This window comes from Bos indicus x Bos taurus, chromosome 9 (genome assembly GCF_003369695.1).
Source record: "Bos indicus x Bos taurus breed Angus x Brahman F1 hybrid chromosome 9, Bos_hybrid_MaternalHap_v2.0, whole genome shotgun sequence".
Taxonomy (NCBI): domain Eukaryota; kingdom Metazoa; phylum Chordata; class Mammalia; order Artiodactyla; family Bovidae; genus Bos; species Bos indicus x Bos taurus.
Genome location: NC_040084.1, coordinates 81,139,981 through 81,164,322, shown reverse-complemented (window position 1 = coordinate 81,164,322; position 24,342 = coordinate 81,139,981). Strand labels below are relative to the sequence as shown.

General features: G+C 38.3%; 1 protein-coding gene across 5 annotated transcripts in view; it reads right to left on the bottom strand.

Moving 5' to 3' along the window:
• The window catches only part of PHACTR2 (phosphatase and actin regulator 2), a 222,614-nt gene that overhangs the window by 137,707 nt on the left and 60,565 nt on the right, over positions 1-24,342 (bottom strand). For 2 of the 5 annotated variants that reach the window (XM_027551747.1, XM_027551749.1), the window contains exon 1: positions 8,222-8,488. The exons of 1 other annotated variant lie outside the window; for it this stretch is intronic. In XM_027551747.1, coding sequence (XP_027407548.1) covers positions 8,222-8,267 — 46 coding nt within the window. In that variant the 5' untranslated portion in view covers positions 8,268-8,488. Of the gene's footprint in view, positions 1-8,221; positions 8,491-24,342 lie in introns of those variants that run through there. 2 more of the 5 variants (XM_027551745.1, XM_027551748.1) reach the window with 2 other exon arrangements.

Below are 24,342 nucleotides of genomic sequence, written 5' to 3'. Positions count from 1 at the left end.
AATCTTGACATGCAAATCTTTGAGAAAATAAAATATAAAATAAGGAAAGGCTATAAATAAGCAGTTCAAAGAAAAAGAAATACAAACACCCGACTTCACTTATAATCAAAATGAGATACCACTATTTTACATATCAATTTACAAGGATTTTTTAAAAGTTAATTATGCACAATATTGTGGTCCGATATGGGTGGCTCAGTCGGTAAAGCATCTGCCTGCAATGCAAGTGACCCGGGCTCTATCCCTGGGTAGGGAAGACCCTCTGGAAAAGGGAATGGCAACCCACTTCAGTATTCTTGTATGGAGAATCCCGTGGATAGAGGAGCCTGGTGAGCTATGGTCTGTGGGGTCGCAAAGAGTCGGACACAACTTAGCAAATAAACAGCAATTGTGCAAGAATGTTCACTGTGCAAAGACAACCAGACAAGAGAGTGAGTTGGGACTGAAGTCCTGCTACTGAACTGCTAGTTAAACCATATTCCTGCAGTACTGCCTCACCCAGAGGGAGTGACTTCTAGTTCTCACAAAGGACCAGGTGCTTCAAGAAAGATCCTGATATGCAGTGCTGGTGAGAGGGCAGAAAAAGGAAATCTCATCTAGCGAGAAAATATACTGATACAGCTCTTAGGGAGTAATTTGGCAAAGTCTATCAAAATAAAACATATAAATCTTTTAACCCAGCAATTTCATTGCTATGATTTTACTGGTACACAGAGTGCAAGAACTTTGGATAAGGATGATCATTTCAACTTTGTTCATAAGAACACACACAAAACAACCTAGAAACAATATAAAAATACAGACAAAATATAAAAACACAATAGAGTTATTTTTTTTTTTTTACATTTTAAAAGTTTTGATTTATTTACTCTTTTACATATAACAACAAGAAGGCAAATGTATGTTTACATTAAGTAACATGTTCATGAAAAATATTTATTTTCCAAAACAAAATAAGAAGTAAGAAGGTTTGACTAATTTGCAAATCTTTTTAATATAAGAGAGTTCATTAGAAGACAGTTGAATTCCTGTGTCTCCTTCTGCATTCAATATGTTGTGATATGTTTTTTGTGATAGGTTCTTTTAAAGTATATGAAGAAAATCTGGCCTAATGTAAATATGTAACTGAAAAGTGGAAGAGTAGGTGAATAATTGTTTCAGATCATTGTGGATATTCTTCTTTAACTAAACTAAAATTTGACACTGGTAGACAAATGCAGTGGGGAATCTGAATCCATATTAATGAGTTTTTTACACATTGTTATATTAAAATCCACTGGTCAGCCTTGTACCTTATTATTTAAAAAAAAAAATTACTTTGGCTGCCCCAGATCTCTGTTGCAGCATGTGGACTCTTCGTTGTGGCAGGTGAGCTCTCTAGTTGTGGCTCACTGGCTCAGTCGCCCCAGGGCATGTGGGATCTTAGTTCCCTGACCAGGGATCAAACCTGTGTCTCCTGCATTGCAAAGTGTATTCTTAACCCCTGGCCCACCAGGGAAGTTCCCCAACCTTATGGTTTAAATGAATCTTTACCCAAGCATGATTTTACATCATGCATCGATCATGTGAAAAATAGTGTTTCACTGAGCTGTGTAGATCTTCCAAATGGTGACTTATTTCATGACATAATATTTTACAATCCACATGAGTTAACATCACTGCTGCTCTTGAGAGTAACAGGCAAGAAGGCTAGGATCCCCAAGCAAGGGAATAGACTGCAAGTGTCAGACGTTTTCTTCCTCTCTCTTAAGAGGCAGGAGAAAACAAACTACAAGCGTCAGATGGTTTCTTGCCCTTCTCGATACAAAATTGAAAGGAGGTTTCTTTTAAAATTCTGTGTTGCCAGGATCACACCTGGTTCCACCTGAACTTAACTTTTTCAAACCTTGAGCTAACCAATGAGTTTTTCTTGTGGAAATGTTTTTCTTAAGCTATGTTAATGAACTACGGATTTACCTTAGAATCTGCCTTTCTTCAAATCAGTTCTGCTTAAGGGTCAGAACCGATAATGGCTCAACAAACCAGTATGTTTTACCCATTTCTCTTAAGCTGTGTTAGTGAAACTATGTATTTGCTTGGAAATCGCCTTTCTTCAAGATTCATGTCAATTAGAAGGGGGCAGAAAGAGTACCCCCTTGAAGTTTATAGCAAGAAGTCACATACCTGTTAGCAAGCTGCTAATTAGAGAAAGGAAATGTCTCAAAAGTCAGGGAGTTGCATCAGGCTCCTCACCCACAACATGCATTTTGAGATAGCATTGGCACAAGGTGAGTTATCCCGGGCCGTAAAATAGAGTTATTTTTAAAGGAAATTATGATATATCCACATATTACAATATTGTTTATAGATTAAAGGCATTAATACGAAATATTTTCAAGTTACATTGCATGAAAAAACTCAGAGCAGTAAGCATACTGTTCTTGCTGGTATTTTGATAAAGATACATACATGAAGGAAAACTGGAGTGAAAAAAAGTTCATGCTTAATTATAATTTTAAAGGGACTGAGGGGCCTAGAAAGGAATAAAATTCACTTTTATCCTGTCTGAACTGTCTTGTAAAAGTTTGACTTCTGAACTCTATGCATGTTATTTTCATTAAGAAAAACAAACAATCAATTTTTGTCTTATGATTTCTTCTAATATGGACTTTGCAAGGAAATGGATAAACATCCTGGGCAGGACAAAAATAAGTCTCTGATCAAACTACGGAAACACAGAGAGATACAGGTCCTACCATGGCCTGCTAAGTCGCTTCAGTCGTGTCCAACTCTGTGCAACCCCACAGACGGCAGCCCACCAGGCTCCTCTGTCCATGGGATTCTCCAGGCAAGAACACTGGAGTGGGTTGCCATTTCCTCCTCCAATGCATGAAAGTGAAAAGTCAAAGTGAAGTCGCTCAGTCGTGTCCGACTCTTAGTGACCCCATGGATTGCAGCCTACCAGGCTCCTCCGTCCATGGGATTTTCCAGGCAAGAGTACTGGAGTGGGGTGCCATTGCCTTCTCCATACCATGGCCTAGGTATGAACTTATACACTTTATTCATTTGTTCTCTCATCTCCTAAAAATGAGAAAAGAGATTCTGTCTGCCCTTTCAACTCAAGGGGTAATGCAAAAACACCCAAGAGCTGATCTGTTGCACAGTGAGCATGGGGTGGGGCTGAAGACCGAAAGAAATAGTTACTAGGCTCAGATACCATCCTTCCAACAACAGAACCAGAGTAGCATGCAATTTTTGAAGTTAAAAAGAATAAAAATAATACAAAACTCTCATTCACATAATCATTGGCTTAAAGTAGTCAGACTGCGTTGAGAATACTTGCTGACTCATTCATATGCTCAACAAACTTCTTTTGTATCCAATCTATTATGCCCTGTACTTGGCAGTGAGATTACTAGAAGTCTCAACTCTTCTAAGGCATGAGGTTAGAGGGCACGGAAACTACGCTATTTGGGGACACACTTGTTCAGCCTGTGCTTAGAAATAATAAATCTAATCCTCAATAAAATAATAGGAAATCAAAACCAGCAACATATAAATAGGATTATATATCATATCCAAGTAGACTTTATATCCCAGGAATACAAGTTGGTTTAACATCTGAAATTAATGTTATATGACATATTAATAGAACCAAGGACAAAATCCTTATGATCAACTCAATAAGGGCAAAGAAAAAGCCTCTGACAAAATCTAACATTTGCATGATAAAGATGCTCAAAACTAAGACTAGAAGGGAACTTCTTGATAAAGGGCTTCTATGAAAAACCCACAGCTAACATGACACTTAATGTTGAAAGACTGACGGCTTTCCTCCTTAGATGAGGAACAAGACAAGAATGTTCACTCTTGCTTCTTCTCTTCAACATTACACTGTATAAAAAGTGAGGGCAATAAGACAAGGAAAAGAAAAGACATTCAGATGGAAAAGATGAAGTAAAAGTATCTCTATTTGCCCATGACCTTGTATATGTATCTTGAGTATAATATGATCTTGTATATAGCAATGCTAAAGGAGCCACTAAAGAACTATTAGGACTAAAAAACTGAGTTCAGCAAATTTACAGGCGACAGATCAATATATAAAACTCAATGTATAAATCAATATATAAAAACATATATTCTATTACTGGCAAGCAATATTCTGAAAATGAAATTTCATTTAAACTAGCACAAAATGATAAAAATACTGATAAACAATAAATTTAACAAAGGAATGACAAGCCTTAATACACTGAAAACTAATAAACATTGTGGGAAAAAAATCAAAGAAGATCTGAATTAAATGGAAAGACAACACAATGTCCATTTCCATTCCTTGCCTTTATGGGTTGAAACACTTCATTGTTAAGAGAACAGTATCACTCAAATTAATCTACAAGTTCAACACAATCCCTATCATACTACACATAAAAACTAACTTAAAATGTATCACAGACCTAAATGTATGAGCTAAAATCATAAAACTTTTAAAAGAAAACATACGTGTAAATCTTGTTGTTGGTTAGGCTATGGTTTCCCAGCAAGGAAACCAAAAATGCAAACAACAAAACAGATAAACTGGACAAAAAATTTCAGTTGCAAATCATAGGATCAGAAAACTGAAAAGGAAGAAAAAGTGAAAAGACAACTCTGAGAAGGGGAAAATATCTGCAAATCACATTATCTGATAAGGGATTTGCATCCAGTATACAAAGAACTCTTATAATGCAATAATAGGAAGTCAAATTGCTAATTAAAATTAGGCAAAAGATCTGAATAGACATTTCTCCAAAGAGGATATACGAATGGCCAATAAGCACACAAAAAGATGCACAATGTCATTAGTAATCCGGGAAATGCAAATCATAATCACAATGAAATATAACTTCACATTTATTGGATAGTCATAATCAAAATATAATAACAAATGATGAGGATGCAGAGAAACTGGAACCTTCATACACTGCTGGAGGCAATGGAAAATGGTACAGCCACTCTGCAAAGCAAGTATTTCCTTAAAACATAACATAAATGTAGAATTAACATATGACCCAGCAATTCCACTCCTAGAAATACTGCCGCTACCCAAGAGAAATGAAAATATATTCAAGAAAAACTTCTACCTGAAGATCATGGCAGTACTATTCAGAGAGGCAAGAAGTAAAAATATTAATAACCCAAATGACCAACTGACAGATGGATAAATAAAATGTGGTACATTAATACAGTGGAATATCATTAGGCAATACAAAACAAATGAACCACTGATACATGCTACACACGGCAGACCCTTGAAAACATCACGCTAAGTGAAAGAAACCAGTCACAAAAGGCATGTTGTGTTGTATGATCCCACTTACATATATTCTTCCTACAGAGACAGAAAGTGGATTAGTGGTTAATTAGGTCTAGGAATCCCAGGGACGGGGGAGCCTGGTGGGCTGCCATCTATGGGGTCGCACAGAGTCGGACACGACTGAAGTGACTTAGCAGCAGCAGCAGCAGCAGCAGGTCTAGGAATGGAGGGTTGAGAAGGATGGGAATAGGGACTGATGGTTGCAGAACACTGTGAAAACACTGAAAAAAGGTATGCTAATTATATGTCAATAAAGCTGTTTTAAAAAATATAAACAATGACTCTAATTGCATGTTTTCAGCAATAATTAATTATCACTCGTCTTCTTAGAACCCAGAGAAACAGATGCGGTCCTAAACTGAAGGGTTCAAGAGGGTCTGAAATGGACAAAGAGAAGCAAGCTGACCCGTGGCCCACAGAGCTGATTTTTACAAAAGCCCAAGTCGAGTAACAGCTGTAAACTATCAGCCTCTGTGCTACTATTGACTTCTTAGATTCTGTTAAGCATTTAACAGGGGAATTATCTTCATCACTGTAATCCCTAGCAACCGCTCTAGACTAGAACACCTAGTAGATAACTGAGATCACACAGAACAAGTATCTTCACACCACTCGTGAAGCCAGTGGCAAACAGCTAACAAGAGTCAACAAGATACTTGGAAGAGTAGAGGGTCTGATGTTTTCAGACTCAGAGAAGAACACCAACATCAATACAAAACTTAGATATGGCAACCACGGGTTCTGTTTTTGTTGTTTTTTTCATTTTCATTTGGAATCTGATGGTGAAACTTCAGGGAAATGGAGTGATAATAATACACTTAGAGGGTATCATGAGAAAATCGGACTGCTGTTAACCATCAAAAAACTTCAATCACAGCAACCATCATCCCTAAACCAACCAAACAAAACCAAGAAACCCTCTACTCATGATGTCCGGATTGGACACTTCAATATATACAAGCTTTTAATCAACTAAACATAAGACCTGTTATTTAAACACCATTCCATGAAATATTTCTTTGAAATATCTTTTATGGTCAAGCATAATTTTTTAAGTTACTTTTTGTCTTAATAAACTGCCCAATCTCTTGACATGATTAATCAGTGTATTAGGAATTATAGCAATCTGGGTGTTTTTTGCTGTACTGGGTAAGAGTTAGGAGGGCTTACCAAGGGGCACGGTGGTAAAGAATCCACCTGCCAATGCAGGAGACACAAGAGATATAGGTTCAATCCCTGGGTAGGGAATGTTCCCTGGAGAAGGAAATGGCAACCCACTCCAGTATTCTTGTCCAGAAAAGCCCATGGACAGAGGAGCCTGGTGGGCTACCGTCCATGGGGTCGCAGAGTGTAATAGAACTGAGCACTCACACAACCCAAGAGGTTGCACTTCAGAATTCTACTCTGCATCTTAGCATCATTTATGTAACATTCCTTGATTTTTATAAAAGCAAAATTCACTTTTTACATATTAACCCTAACAATACCGTGTGGCTAAAGAACTAAATTCAGAGCAGTACTTTATACCTATTGTACCAGAGTACTCATCTAATTCTACGTTTTGCCAGTGCAGAAATTTAAATATATAACTCTTTCTTGAAAGAAGTCACACTGCTTTAAAGGAAGATAAATGAGAGTAAGTCTTAATTGCACAAAATAGTTTATACTAAGATTAAGATCCTAATCAACACTCCCCTCCAAAGTCCCCCCAAACACTATCAATATGAAGTCTCTTCTGTTCAGCAGCACTGTACAACCTCGTCATGAACAGTAAGGGAAGGTGTGATTTCTTCTGGACTCTGATTTCTCTCCTTTGCAGAGGGGTTGGTTCTCCTGAGGCAAAATCTTATCATATTTCAAGGAGTGAAGTTCTGCAATCTAAACCAACCCAAGTGGGGTGAAGCTGGAATGGTAGAATCCTATCGAGTTAGAGACATCCTGGAGCTGATTAAAAACAAAAAACAAACAAAAAAACTTGATCTGCGCCCTGTCATTTCCTTTCAGCAAGATCCTGTTGCTGTTTACTCAATTTGCAAAGTGCATCAAATACCTCAAGAAATAACGTAAATGTTCCCTCTGAGGATTTTTTTAATTCTTGACGGAAAAAAATGTCAAAATAGTACCTTTGAAACTTGTCTCATTGTCCAAGCACAAGTATCCCCATCAAAAGGTTGTTTGTCCCTGCATTACTGGAGAAACGCCAGACATACGTACCTTCCTTTTTTTTTTTAAGAAAGTGAAAAAATGATACTTCAAACGGGGCAATAGAGGTCAGAAACATTACACATGTTTCCATAAAACTAGCTAACTGAGTTCATGAAAAGTTTCCCCTAGTTTTACAGCCTGTCTAATAAAAAAGTATCATTTAAAACAATTAAGCTTTTTTCTGTTACTAAGTATTCAACATTCTGCCTGGATAAGAGAGGGCAATCAGCACTCTACTCCGAAAAAACAAACCATAAATCAGTTGACAAGCTTGAAAGAATTCAGTTCTAGTCTGCTTAGAAGCCAAGTGTAAATACAGAGAAACCTGTTGGCGCGTTTATCTTGCTCTTTAAGTTTCGCGTTTTAAAAACAAAGCAATACGCATATGGCGTTTCTCGTAAATTTCAGGCTCAGAAGTGATTCAGACCGACCCCAAAGCGAGGCATCTCCGACAGAAAATGGAGCCTGTGCCTTTAAGGTAAAATCGGCTGTATCCCAAAAGGCATTCCACTTTTCCACGACAAAGAGTTTGGGGGAGCGCTACCTCTCGGGTTTCTCGGAGGGACTCGGCCGGTGCGGGCAGAGCCCGGCTCGCCGCGGAGCCCTCGGCCGCCCCCGCTGCCCCGAGCCGGTCCCGCGCCGCACGGCGGGAGCGCATCGCGCGCGCCCCGGACTCACCGCTGCTGGGCTGCGGGGACAGCGTGGAGACCGAGGTCTGGCCCATGTCTCGGGTCGCAGGGCCAGCTCCGGCGATCACGCGGCTCTTTCGGTCCTTGGATCATGGGTCCGCTCGCAGACAGAGTTCCAAGCGTTCATTTCCCAGTCGTTGCGGAGGTGCCCGCCGAGTCCCCTCACCTTCTCCCCTTCGCGGGTCTCCCAGTCCGGCCGGCCGTAGCGGGCGCGGCGGATCCTGCCCAGCGGATGCCTGTCATTCCTCTATGCAGATTAGCTGGGGTCAAGGGTCACGGGGGAGGAGAGAGGGGGAGTGGGCGACGGGGGCGGTGGAATGAGGGGGGCGAGGAAGTGGGCAGGGGAGAGGCTCGGGCTGGTCCGGCCGCGCCTGCGGGGGCTGTGAGCCCCGCAACCCCCCCACCCCCCAATAGCAGAGAGTTCGGGCGACTCCCCATTAAACTTAAAAGGTTCACTGGCAAATGATCCTTTAGGGCTGGAAGAAAAGGAATTAAAGTACTTAGTCACGGTACTTAATTTAAGAAAATTTGTTTCCAGAAAGTTAGTTCCTTCCTCTCATTCCTGTTATGTGTGCATTTTTGTCTCATTTTAAAATCTTCCTTTTAACAAATAGAATTTTGCAGTATTAGTGGCCTCAATCAGGTTGAACAGTAAATCTGAATGATGGGTCTATGTGTCAGATCAACAAAGGATACACTTTGCTCTCTACCATCTAAACTCTGCGATGCTCACCTCTCCTATATTCAAAAGAATCACTGTGAGACTATGAAACTGTGTGTTTAAAATGTCCAAAAGGTGAAGACCACAGTAATTTATTTTAGAAGCTAAAAGTCCATAATAGTTGAACTCAATACTACTGTAATTAAATCTTAACCTCTAACTTCTTAAAAATATGAATACAAGTAAATACTCCTGGTATTTAAGATTGATGAGAACTCTAGATGCCATGTCTATCTCCATCTATATAGATCGCTAGGTAGAGATAGATATGGCATTAGGGTGTTGGTTACAGAAATGTGATTCACTTTATGGAAATTCGTTGAACCCTATATTATGATTTGTACATTTTTATGAACCTGTATGGAGAAGGCACTGGCACCCCACTCCAGTACTCTTGCCTGGAAAATCCCATGGACGGAGGAGCCTGGTAGTCTGTAGTCCATGAGGTCGCAAAGAGTCGGACAGGACTGAGCCACTTCACTTTCACTTTTCACTTTCATGTATTGGAGAAGGAAATGGCAACCCACTCCAGTGTTCTTGCTTGGAGAATCCCAGGGACCGGGGAGCGTGGTGGGCTGCCTTCTATGGGGTCTCACAGAGTCGGACACGACTGAAGCGACTTAGACTTAGCAATGAACCTATATATTTCATTAAAAAGTTTTTGAAGTGTATTTTTTTTTTTTGAGGGGGCTGGGCTACGAGGCTTATGGGATTTTAGCTCCTCTACTACAGATAAAATCTTGGACCCCGGCAGTGAGAGTGCCAAGCCCTAACCACTGGACCAGGAGGGGATTCCAAAAAAAAGCGTATATTTTAATTTTTAACTGATTTTTATTGAAGTATAGTTGATTTACAATGTTGTGTGAGTTTCTGCTGTACAGCAAAGTGAATCAGTTATACATACACACATACTCACTCTTTTCCCATATGGGTCGTTATAGAGTATTGAGTACAGGTCCCTGTGCTATACAGTAGGTCCCCGTTAGGTTATCTCTTTTATACACAGTAGTGTGAATATGTCAATCCCAATCTCCCAATTTATCCCTCCCCTTCCCTTAAAAGTGTATTTTATTAAAAACTATATTTAGGTCACTTGCCACAGCTTTCACATTTTAGGTTATCTCAGGCAGTCGACTGTGAACTATTAAACATCTATATAGTATATAATTATTAGAGAAATGCAAATCAAAACTACAATGAGCTATCACCTCACACAGGTCAAATCAGCCATCATTAAAAAATATACACATAATAAGTGCTAGAGAGGGTATGGAGAAAAGAGAACTGTCCTGCAATGTTGATGGGGGAATGTAAATTGGTATAGTCATTATGGAGAACAGTATGGAGGTTCCTTAAAAAACTAAAAATAGAGCTACCATATGATCCTGCAATCCACTCCTGGGCATATATCCAGAGAAAACCATAATTTGAAATGATCCATGCACCCTAATATTCACTGCAGCACTATTTACAGTAGCCAAGACACGGAAGTTATCTCAATGTCCATTAAGAGAGAAATGCATAAAGAAGATGTGGCAGACATATACAATAGAATATTGCTCAACCATAATAAACAGCAAAATAATGCCATTTGCAGCAACATGGATGAGTTAAGAGATTGTCATACTGAGTGAAATAAGTCAGAGAAAGACAAATATCACATGATATCGATTATATGTGGAATCAAAAAAAATTATTGCTGGGAGGAAGGGAGAGGGAGTGGGAAAGAGAAAGATAAATTGGAATATTGGGACTGACATATATACACTGCCATATATAAAATAGATAACTAAGAAGAACCTACTGTATAGCACAATTAATATTCTGTAATGACCTATATGGGGAAAGAATCTTAAAAAAAGGGGACATATGGATGTGTATAATTGATTCACTTTGCTGTTCAGCAGAAACTAACACAACTTTGTCAACCAACTATATGCCAATAAAATTTTTTTCAAAATAAATCTGTATAGTATATCTATTTTATAAAATAATAAATTATTAATGCTTTACACATGCAAATTTTTTCCTGAAGTTTGTATTATTAAGATCACATAGAGCCTAGTTTTGTTTTTTGAAAGATGTTTGCTTGTCTGTCTCACCATTTAAATAAATTGCCCTATTTTTTTCATACCCAAATAGCCCACCCTCTATTGTGGGGAAACCTCTTTCCCTAGAATAGTATGATCAATTATCTACTTCCTTTTTCCTAATTCACTCTTAAGAAACCTTGATATTTCTTTTGAATGGCTACAAAGACATTTTCAAATTATTTAAAATGCTGGCATTTATGTATTCATGTGTACACATAAAACAATTACACAGAGTCTTCAGGTCACCGGGGTCTAATGTGGTTCACACATGAACCTGCCAGGGACTCAGATGAGACCAGGCTTGGAGCACTGGGCCTTGAAAAACATCCTCCTAAGAACCTGAGAGAAGTTGGGTGAAAGGGTCACTTCGGGGGTTTGGCTTAACCCCACTGCTCAGATCTCCACTTTGAGCTCCTTTCCCATCTTCACAGAAGGGGACCCATTTTCAGACTGTATCCCCACTAGATACAAACCCAGTCCCTAACATCTCGATGCAGCAAACACATCCAAGAATCACTGGACCAGGTCCTTATAAACACATTTATATCAGAGAAAAAAAGGCACTTTGGGAGCACTACAGTGCACTCTCCTACACAGTCATCACCTAGACAAAGTAAAAAATGGTTTGTTTCTCAAGTGAGTTAACTTGAGTAAAGTTGACACAATAACAAAATTGTTCCCTAGTCCTTCCAGGGGCTTCCTTGGTGGCTCAGAAGGTAAAGAATCTGCCTGCGATGCAGGAGACTCGGGTCTGATTCCTGGGTTGGAAAGATCCCCTGGAGAAGGGAATGCAACCCACTCCAGTATTCTTGCCCGGAGAATCCCATGGACAGAGAAGCCTGGCAGGCTACAGTCCATGGGGTCACAAAGAGTCGCACACGACTGAGCGATTAACACAAACACAGCCTTTACAGAGGCAGGCCCGGTGCCAGGCCAGCTGGACCTTGGTAGAGCTCAAAGCCTGACACCCCAGGAAGCCTGACATCTTTTCTGAGCAAAAACACCTAGCCTAGAGGTACTGCCTTCTCCCCAAACCCCGAGGGCAGGTGAGGGGGGCTGCAGTGGTAGCCAGGCTGGGAGCAGAGCCAGGAGAGGCGGGTGGGAATGCTTAAGTAGGGTCACCAAAGCCATAGAGACCTCAATCCATCCGAGCTGCCACTGCAGAGCTGGCGGATCAGTGCCATAAAGAAACCCTGATTTTTTTTTTTTTTCAATGAATTTGAGGATTAACCAAACTGTGAGTTCTAATTAGGACAATGAAATTAATCCCAACTAAATTTCCTTATAAAGTGGAAAACTGGTGTGCTTTGGGAACACATTCTACCTTGAGGGTTCCGCAGTGAGAGAAAACAATTATAACGGCTCTTCTGTTTCTTCCTTTAAATCGCCTTAAAACAACAACCATAAAAAGGCAGATTGTGTGTTGTCTCACTCTAGGTTGAGAAGAGGAAGCTTCTCACTCCTTTTTCTATCGACAGAGCCTAACTGAGGGGAGGTCACTGATCAGAGGCAATATACAGTAAATTTTGCATATTAGAATATGTTGTTGTTGTTCAGTCACTAAGTACTGTCAGATTCTTTTCGACACCATGGGCTGCAGCACGCCAGGCTCCCCTGTCCTTCACTATCTCAGATTCATGTCCATCGAGTTGGTGATGCTATCTAACCATTTCATCCTCTGCCACCCCCTTCTCCTTCACTTTCAATCTTTCCCAGTATCAGGGTCTTCTCCAATGAGTTGGCTCTATCTGTTTGGTACATTTACATTATATGTAAATATAATGATTTTCTTTGAAATTGACAAAAGCTAAACTTTGAGGTACAATGTTATTTTTGCTATCATTACTCCTCCTTGAGAAACAATAATGTGTTTCCTTTTATTTCTTCTCCAAATTTGTATTTCAGACATCAAAGGGGTACACTATAGCTCTGGTCTTTCAGGATTTGCTAAATCCATCTATATTTACTTTATTCAAAACCTTTCATGATTTGCTAGTTAATATAATCTTAGCCTCATCTGGGATTCTTATAATCCCTCGATTGGGTTACACACTTTCCTCTGAAATTTTTCCAGTTCCATTACATTATCCTTGAAGCATGTCAACCAAAACTGCAGGAAGTGTGCATTAAGATTTCTTTATAAGGGTGGGACAGTTTATTCTGTTTCCAGTGCTTCCGATGAGGCATGGTGTTTTAACATCCTTTTTATCACAACTAACAAATTATATTTGTGAACATAGAAGAAGTCTACAGAAATCCCTAAATTTCATTTATAGGTCAAAATATAAAGGTTAGAATCTATCATCTAACAAGAGTATGTTAAGACAATCTTCCCCCAATTGCCTTTTTCTTGTTTTATTACAGCTCATCTGCTATTATTGAGCCAACTCACGATTTTACTAAGAGCTCTGGGTGTTATTTCCTTGAATTTATAGCTTAACTGTGCAAATGTTTAATGTCATCTGAAAAAAAAAGGGACATTTCTCTGTGTGTTACCTCTTTCCAGAGAATTTATAAAAGTGCTAAAGAAAATTAGTGCCAACATCTAACTCAGAGGAAACTATCTGTTCATAAATCTTCAGCATTTATCCCATTGGTCCTGCTCTTCAGTCTATATTTCTAAACCAATTTTTTATCCAGTGATATCCTGGTAAATGCTCAACAATTGGTTTGCTGTTTTTCTATGATATAAATATTCCTATAATGACCAATTCAATGAGTGGGCAATTGGCTTACAAGACTATATCACCTTGTTTGCCAAATTTCTGGAAATGTAACAACTGGCCTATATGAGCTGTCTTCAGCATAGCACTATTTCATCTTTCATAGTATGCGGTCATCAAATTATATCATGACTGACTGTGTGGAACAGTGTATGTTAAACCTTCCTGAAAATATAGACTGACAGCATCTACTGATTTTTTCCACAATACAGTCTAAATATTTTTCAACCCCTGAAAGATCTTCTGTGATTTTTTTTTCTTTACTTTCAGAAAGAAATTAAATTGGGTAGATTAGAGAGAATTTTCTCCCTGAAACTTGTTTGCCTTTTGACAGAGGTTGCTCTTCTTGAGGTTTTCAAGCATTCTCCCCTATAAGACAGATTCCACTGGCTTGTCCAAGGTAGGGGTTATTAAGTTCATCCACCTGGGGTACCCAAGTGACACTTGCACTTTTCATGGGTGGAAGTCACTCATTACATTAGGTAAAAGTTAAAAGCAGACATAAACTTAAACTTTAGCAATCTGTGGAAAAGTCCTTTCCTACTAGGTCAAAGTCCAAATTGTAGACATACAATTTGGTGGCCAGAGAGACAGTTTACAATAAGTATAGTCATTATTACCAAATACTGTAACTTAGGTCACTGACAGGCTTTTCTAGTGGCCACATCTAGCTTGGAGCAGGAGAAAGAGTGAGATCTGCCCTCAAAGCACACGTGCCATGAGAACTCATCGTAGGTGTCTTCTCTCCCAGATGATGTCTGCTAGGACCCCATTTTGAGGTGCCAGCAGGTGGGCAGGGGTGCAGGGCTGGGGAAAGGGTTAGGCAGAGCTCAGAAGATGAGACAGTTGATCAGAGCAGTGGTGCTTCAGGAAGAATAGTGGTTGGTGGTGGCCATGTACAAGTAGGTGAAGCTCTCCTAACTGGTTACACTTATTTCTGGACTTGGAGAAGGAAATGGCAACCCACTCCAGTGCTCTTGCCTGGAGAATCCCACGGACAGAGGAGCCTGGCGGGCCACAGTCCACAGGGGTGGCAAAGAGTCGGACACGACTGAGCACATCACAACATTCCTGAACTTGGCCATGAAGATCTAGTGAATGACCGACATTTGCCTGAGTAATGGGAATTACAGACACAGAAAACCTTCTCCTAGTGGGAAGGAAATGAAATGTAGTAATGAAAACTTAGGAAGGTGGTGCGGTGCTAAAGAATCCTCCTGCCAATGCCGGAGATGTCAGAGACCCGGGTTGGATCCCTGGGTTGGGAAGATCCCCTGGAGGAGGAAATGGCAATCCACTCCAGTATTTTTGCCTGGAGAATCCCATGGACAGAGGAGCCTGGCGGGCCATAGTCCATGAGGTCACAGTGAGTTGAACATGACTGAGCATGTAATGTAGTTTGTTTTCTAGATACAATGGTCAGAAGAAACAACAGACGTTCACAGATCATCTGAAAGGATCAGTGTAGTCATTTACTTTCTTCCTACCTACCATTATCAGATTTATTAAAGAATGGAAAACTGTCTTTTCTCCCTTTCTCTGATGGAGGTGCCAAAGGGCAATTTTTAAAGTCAGACAGCTATTTTTAACACAAGAGGTTCTAATAATCCTGTAAAAAAAGTATATAACTCAGAAACTAAACATTGGTGTGCAAAAGTTTTTAAGCATTAAGGTAGGTTTTTACTAGAATATCTTCCAGTTTTAAAAAACTTTGTGTTACTCCAAAACTTGGCTACATTTTGTGAAAGTCAGCTTACTTAGAAACACATAACTGCTAAGAAGCAAATAGAATGTTATAATTTCAGTTGAAATTCTGTGTATGCAACCTGTGTTTACTTTTTAAAAAATGTTACTCTATAGCAGTTGTCACCAAATGCTTCCTATAACTTTTGTTTGGACAATTCTGAGAGATTTTAGTTTTAACAGGGTAATAATATACACAGACAAAGGAGAACTGTGGCTAAGAAAAGAATGACAACTTTAGACATTCTAGTTATATTCAGCATCAATAGGAGAGAAAACCACATTCCAGAAGTATTAGACAGAACAGGAAACAAACCTGTAAGACAGGCTTTTCTTTCCTATTGTTCTCATATTTTTATATGATTTATTTCCTGAGTTTTTCTTCTACTGCTTGTTCAGGCTAAAAGGATTAACAAAATACCTACTCTGTTTTGCCCTGAGTGAGTCTCTGCAGAGGGCGTGGTGTGTCACATGTGTGCTTACTTAGTGATTGAGCTGGATGGCTGGAAGATTTACTCTGGAAAATAAATACCTCGAGGGGTGGTGCTGGAATTTCCTTTTCCAGAAACTTTCCCTCACCCCCGGAGAAAGAGCGTAGTTTGCTGCCCTGCGTTTTATAAGAAAAACAAAATACTTATCCACAGCATTTAAAACTCTGACAACTGTATAAAATTAATAATCTTTAAGTTACTAACCAAAATCTATAGAGAACATTCCCTCAAGACATCTTTAATAATTACTGCCCAATTTAAAGAAAGTAATTGTTTAAAATAAGTTCCAAATCATTGTTTTATTAACTATCATATCCATCCTTAGAACCTAACAAAGTGTGTGGCACATAGAGGGCACTCAATACACGCATGATAAATCAAAGAATAAGCATTTATGTGATTTCTTCAATTATAGCAGCTTGAAGCATGGATGAAAAAAACACAGCTAGGAATAAGTGTATGATTTTGGTAATATTATATGGACTGCATAGCGAGACAATATCAATTTCTGTCACTGACTGGTAAATTTCCTTTTATATGCTATTCTACTCATAATCATCTAGTCCTTTAGCTAGAATTATCTCAGGATCTCCCATGGGTCTCACACCTCTAGGGCATAGAACATGAGGATAAGTGAGGGACAGACCATACCCTAGAGTTCAAGGTAGACCATACCTGTTCAAGATCAGACCGTACCTGGAGTTATATATATATATATATATATATATATATATATATATATATATATATATGTATGGTAGAGGGTGGGTGTTGGGTCTTACAAGTAAATGACTATAACAGTGAGTACTGTGATAGAGGTGTGTTCCACCAACACTGCATGGCTACAGGGAAGGCTCTGAACTTTATGAACTGCTAAATCCACATCTTCCCAATACAGAGTCAGCAACTTATTCTGAAGATGAGCTAAAGATTGTCAAGTGCTTCCTAATTAAATTCTGATCGTATGCAGTTAATATTAATTGTATTTTTTATTGCTTATAGCTTTTGAGGAATAATTTACATATTCTAAATTCTACCCATTTTAAGTAAACAATGTGTTTTAGTTAATATATAGTGCAATCAGAGAAGGCAATGGCACCCCACTCCAGTATTCTTGCCTGGAAAATCCCATGGATGGAGGAGTCTGGAAAGCTGCAGTCCATGGGGTCGCTGAGGGTCAGACATGACTGAGTGACTTCACTTTCACTTTTCACTTTCCTGCATTGGAGAAGGAAATGGCAACCCACTCCAGTGTTCTTGCCTGGAGAATCCCAGGGACGGGGGAGCCTGGTGGGCTGCCGTCTATGGGGTCGCACAGAGTCGGACACGACTGAAGTGACTTAGCAGCAGCAGCAGCAGCACAGTGCAATCACTACCATAGTCAGATTTTAGAAAATTTTGAGAACCCTAAAGAGTTCCATCACCTCTTGGAGTTAATCCCAGTCCCACCCCCTGGCATCAGGCAACTACTGACAGGCTTTTCATCTTCATAGTTTAGACTCTTGAAAATTTCATATAAATGGGATAACAGCATATGACATTTTCTATATCTGTTTTTTTTTCACATAATGTTTTGATATTCTTCCATGTTGTAGTCTGTATTAGTATTTTGTTCTGAGTCAAGCTCCACTGTATGGCTCTATCAAAGCTTTGATTATCTATTTACCAGTTAATGAGCATTTGGGTTGTAACTATATTTCACTGTATTTCTATTCTGTAAAAATACAGAAGATAAATATAAATATATATATATATCATATCATATGTATATACATATATCAGTTGGGCTTCCCAGTTGGTGCTAGGGGTAAAGAACCCATCTGCCCATGCAGGAGACACAAGAGACTTGGGTTCAATCCCTGGGTCAGGAGGATCCCCTGGAGGAGAGCATGGTAACCCACTCCAGTAATTTTGCCTGGAGAATTCCATGGACAAAGGATCCTCACGGGCTACAGTCCATAGGGTAACAAAGAGTTGGATATGACTGAAGCAACTTAGCATGCATGCACACATATTTCAGTCATCTAACAAATATTTATTATGCATCTTCTTTGTACCAAGTTCTGTTCTAGGTATTTGAGATATAGAATTAAAACAAAAAGTTTAAATGTATGCACTCAGAGAACTTATATTTTTATGAAAGGACAGAAAATAAGCAATGAACATAATCCACAAAATTTATAGCAATTTAGAAAATGAAAAGTGCTATGAAATAAACAGGGAAGGGTAAGAGAGATGGATTAGTATGTCATAGTTAAAGTAGTCCTCACTGAAAAGGCAATCATTGAACACAGACTCAAAAGACATGATGGAGTTAGCCATGTGGTTATCTGGAAAAAGCATATCCTAAGCAAAAAGACCACTTCATATAAAGATGAGAGCATGCTGTGAGAAACACTAAGGGGCCAATGTGACTGGAGGACAGTAAGTTAAGGGGAGATGGGAAGGGGGTTATAAGCCATGTAAGACCTTGTAACTGACCATAAAGACTTTGGTTTTTACTATAAGTGAGATGGGGAAGCAATGACAATTTTGAGCAAAGGAATGGCATAATCTATCTTTTATTTTAAAATCACTGTTGCTTCTGAGCAGAGGATAGAAGAGACGAGGTGGGAAGCAGAGAGACAAGGAGAGAGTACAAGAATACACAAGGCAAGATATGACAGGGGCTTAGACCAGGTTGGCAGCAGTGGGAAAGTGAAATGTACCTGGATTCTAGATACATTTTTAAGGTAGAGCCAAATTTCTTCATAGATTGAATGTGGAGTATGGGAGAAAAGAGATGAAGCAAGGATGACTTCAAAATTTCGTCTGAGCACTTGGAAGGACTGAGTTGTCCTTAATTAAGTCTGAGACAACAGTGAGTGAAGTGGGTTTGGCATAAAAAATTAGAAGCTCAAATTTGAAATGTTCAATTAGACATCTAAGTACAGAATGAAAATAATTTTTTCCAAGGGGAAAAATCAACCTATACTTGGATATATCGTAGGACATTGAGTATTAAGAATAAAGAGGAAGTAGTGGGTAGAGAAGTCAGATGCCACTCCAAGAAATCACAATAAAACCAAGATGACAATAGAATCATAGATTCTTGGTGTTATAGGGACATACCTTAGAATTCCATACCCAGATAAATAATTATTCATCAAATCAAAAACTCACTCACTGAAAGTGGTTAATCACTAAAGGTACATCTATAGAAAATTTCTCAGCAAGAAAGAAAAAGAGTTCAGCTTAAGAGTGGGATACAGAGCTTCCCTTGTAGCTCAGCTGGTAGAGAATCTATCCACAATGCAGGAGACTCCGGTTTGATCCCTGGGTCAGGAAGGTCCCCTGGAGAAGGGATAGGATACCCACTCCAGTATTCTTGGGCTTCCCTGGTGGCTCAGCTGGTAAAGAATCCACCTGCAATGCGGGAGACCTGGGTTCGATCTTGGTGTTGGGAAGATACCCTGGAGAAGGAAATGTCAACCCACTCCACTATTCTGGTCTGGAGAATTCCATGGACTGTATAGTCCATGGGTTCTCAAAAGAGGTGGACAAGAAACAACACTGTGGTGGATTCATTTTGATATTTGGCAAAACTAATACAATTATGTAAAGTTTAAAAATAAAATAAAATTAAAAATAAATAAATAAATAAAATAATCCCCTTAGAATCCAAAAAAATAAAAAATTAAAAAATTAAAAAATAAAAAACAATAAAAAAAAGAAACAACACTGAGCATAGAAACTGATAAAATTATGGTGAATTTAATAAACTATTGGTTGTGCAAAATGGAGAGGTAGTCAGTGAATTTTAACATATGTTGAGGCCCTAATTTTGATGTTAGGAGGATAGACAAACTAAATACTTCTTGAGTTTGTCAGAAAAATGTGCTATTTCAAATAATAAAAAAAATATAATAGTAAGTTTCCAAATCAGTAAATAAAAGGAAGGGGAATAAAAAATGTTTCACTAATCCAATAATGAAAAAAGAAAATGAGGGAAAATTTGAAAAAGAGCTGGCTAAAAGAGATAACACAAATTAAGATGTCAAATTAAGTCCAAAACAGTAATTGCAAAAAATGTGAAAGGAATATTCATATCTAATGACAGTAAAAAATTGGAGGGAGCAGAAATATAATACATGCCTCTGTCTGCCCATTTTACAAGATACATCCCAAACAGCAAAAGCTGAAAATAAAAGCATGAAAAATACATCCTTAAGCAAATACTTACTAAGGGAAATTTGCTATTTCAATATTAATAATAGATGAATTAAAGCTGAAGTAAAAACAATAAAAAATAATAAATGGGATTCCCATTTATTTATTATCCCATTTATTATTTATTTATTATAAATTATCCCATTTATTTATTTATTCCCAGTGGTAAAGAATCCATCTGCCAATGCAGGAGACACAGGAGATGCAAGTTCGATCCCTGAATCGGGAAGATCCCCTGGAGGATGAAATGGCAACCCACTCCAGTATTCTTACTTGGAAAATTCCACAAGCAGAGGAGACTGCCTGTGGGGTACAGTCCATGGGGTTGCAAAGAGCTGGACATGACTGAGCATGCACATATGCGTGCAAAAACAATAAATTGCATAAAGGTACTGATTATATAACAATAAAAAGTAACTTAACAAGAAACAGATGTGCAAATTATCAGCTAGTATGCCCCTAGCATCAGAATCTTAAAATACAAAAAACAAAAACAGAATTAGTTAAGATTATTACCTAATACTTACATTAACAAGTTAAGATGAGTAAGAATTAGTTAAGATTATAATTAGTGGAGAGTGAAAAAGCTGGCTTAAAACTCAGCATTCAAAAAATTAAGATCATGGCATCCAGTCCCATCTCTTCATGGCAAATAGATGGGGAAAAAGTGGAAACAGTGGCAGATTTTATTTTCTTGGGCTTCAAAATCACTGCAGATGGTGATGGCAGCCATGAAAATAAAAGACACTTACTCTTTGGCAGAAAAGCTATGATAAACCAAGACAGTGTATTAAAAAGCAGAGACATCATTTTGCCAACAAAGGTCTGTATAGTCAAAGCGATGGTTTTTCCAGTAGTCATGTATGGATGTGAGAGTTGGACCACAAAGAAAGCTGAGCACCAAAGAATTGATGCTTTTGAACTGTGGTGCTGGAGAAGACACTTGGACAGAAAGGAAATCAAAGCAGTGAATCCTAAAGGAAATCAACCTTGAATATTCACTGGAAGGACTGATGCTGAAGCTGAAGCTCCATACTTTAGCTACCTGATGCAAAGAGCCGACTCATTGGAAAAGATCCTGATGCTAGGAAAGATCGAGGGCAGCAGGAGAAAGGGACAGCAGATGATGGGATGGTTGGATGGCATCACTGACTTAGTGGACACCAATTTGAGCAAACTTAGGGAGACAGTGAAGTGCTGCAGTCCATGGATTGCAAAGAATCAGACACGACTTAGCGACTGAACAACAACAGAATTAGAAGTATAAACAGACAAATCCACAATAATATGGTGAGATTTTAACATAAAGTAATATGATAAAAAGGGTTTTCCCAGGATTCTCAGTGGTCAAGAAACAACCCTCCCATACTTTTTTGAAAACAAATAAACAAAAAGGCACTCCTAAGTAACACAAGGAAATCAAATTGTAACATAATGTGTGAAGAACAAGAAATGAAAGCATTACAGATTATGAGAGATGGTGGTAATGTGGTAATCAGAGGTATATTTAAAGTCTTAAATGCATTTTTAAAAACAGAAGTTTATTCAGAGAGAAGTAATACATAAGTAAATAGGTAAGTATTAAACTGATTAAGCTAAAAAAGGAAAGAAAAAAGAAAAAGAACAAAGAAAGGAAAATATTAAAAAAAAAAAGGTTGCAAATGAAAGAACTAAAATTCAAGAAATTTGCTTTGATATATACAGAATCTTCTACAGTCCATGGGGTTGCAAAGAGTTGGACACGACTGAGCAACTGAACCGAACTGACTGATACAGAACCTTCATTCACCCATGTAAATAAGGTTAATTCTCTTAATAAGAGAATGTTCTGTATTTTTCAATGAATAAAAGTAAGTGAAATGCAGGTAAAGAAAATTCAAGATGAAAAACAACTATCTGAGTAATTCCAAGAACAGAAACATCACTAGTAGAAAGGTGAATTTAAAACTTACTATTCTGCATCCTGGGGAAAACACAGATGCATATTTAGTATTTTTTAACCACTTCTTCCATTATTAAATAACACAGCATTCTATAACTAAAAACAGATGAAGAACTCCAATCTCCTGCTTATTTTTGTTTTCTTTAGAGTAAATATCTCTCTGTAGTATTTGTTATTTGTAGTACAGTGGTATCTTTAAAACTCCAAATGACATCTTAAGGGAATTACAAATAAGTAGTTTCTTATATTTAACAAGCTTAACTTCAACTGTTCTTTACTTTTATGCTTCTGGTATTTTAAAACAGAATAAGAAAAAGCTATAAGATTGGTTTCTGAAAACATATTTAGTTTTATTAGAACTTAAATCTAAACCTAAGATGCTTCCAGGTAAAACAGCCCTCTATGGAAAGTTGTAAATATTGAAGCATTAGAATATAAAGTGGATTTCAGTAACTGCAAATTACTTCTCAACTAAGGAAAGCTGACACATTCTTCAAACAGGTGATAAAGATGGAAGCCAAGAAGGGGGATGAGGCAACTTGCAGGTGTTTAGATTTAATCTTTCATCAAAACAAGATTTATTCAGGGAGAAATCATATAATCACACAATTAAGAAGTAGATATACAAAATGGGCTTGGAATATTGCCATATAAAATCTATATACCACTCTCCAAAGCAATGAGGCTCTGACACTGAAGGGTTTTCATTCCCCAACTTCCTTAAGCAGAGGGCTTTCAATTATGAGAATGCACAAGGGAAGTCTTTACCAGAGAGAAAGAGGCCCAATATACAATACAAAGGAATATTTACCTGAACGATTTATTGTTATACTTTAAAAGAATATTGTTATTCTCTGTCTCTCTTTATTTATTTAGCAGGAGAAAGTGCTGTGGGTTTTGCTTTGCTATAAATATTCCAAAACCCACATAAAGCTCCAAAGATTTCACCATCTCTACAGATTTTTATGTCTTCTTTATAGGCGTATATACCGTACTGTTTTGTGAGCCAATTATACATCTAGTGATTTGTTTCTGTGAACCAATGCTGACTACAATACTCAGTTACATTTATCAATAAAATACTCAACACTAACATACATTTCTCACTTGAGTCCGTGATTTTAGGATGATAAGTTTTGCTTTGTTTCTGAGATAAATATTACCCTATTGCATCTAGGGTAATAAAATTTTCATTTTATGCAAGAACATGTGAGTATTTAGTTGTAGTCCATTATTTGTGTCAATGTAGAAATATCTAGTACCTTATTCTGCAAATAATTAGTACCATGTGAAGAATGAGACTTTCATTATAGCCTGGCAAAAGTGCACTCACTAAATATTCATGGCTTATTTTCTTCCCATCTTCTGTCTAGGTTTATGTCAAGGCTTGGTTCTCAGAGGGTAAAGAATCTGCCTGCAATGCAGGAGACCAGGTTCAATCCCTGGGTCAGGAAGATCCCCTGGAGAAGGGAATGGCTACCCATTCCAGTATTCTTGCCTGGAAAATCCCATGGACAGAGGAGCTTGGCGGGCTATAGTTCATGGGGTTGCAAAGAGATGAACATGACTCAGTGACTGATACTTTTTGGTTCTCAAACCTCTGTTCATCTCCCTCTTTTATTACTAACTGGAGGACTCATCGTTCCTTCAGTTTTCTATGTCTACTTTGGTTGGTTAATTCTCAATATCTTGCCTCCAATTCTCCTATATTTTATGATCTAAGAGATACATTGGCTTAGATGTCAAATCCTCTGGGACCTAAATCTGTGTATTTCCATAGCAACCTGCCCTCATGGTATTTACTTCAAGGCTGTCTCCTCATCTGTCTCTTGCACTGAACTGAATGTCACCTGGAGGCCATGTCTGGTTTACCATTATAACATCAGCACAGGGCCAGAACATGGGTAAGTGCTCAGGAAGTATGTACTTTATATGCAAATGAATGAATGAATGAATCTGATCTGCATCAATGCACCATTTAGATCTATGGCTGCCAGGAGAAACACAAAAAGAAAACCGGGGACTCATAACAGTGGGCTTCCTGTCAGGTCCAGCAATAAGCAATAGTGTCAGTAGAATACCATTTACAGAGGATCACTTAGGGTTTCTGGTTCAGCGATTCAGAAAACACAGAATCAGAATATTGTCATAATTACATTAAAATGCATCTACTAAATACATACATTAT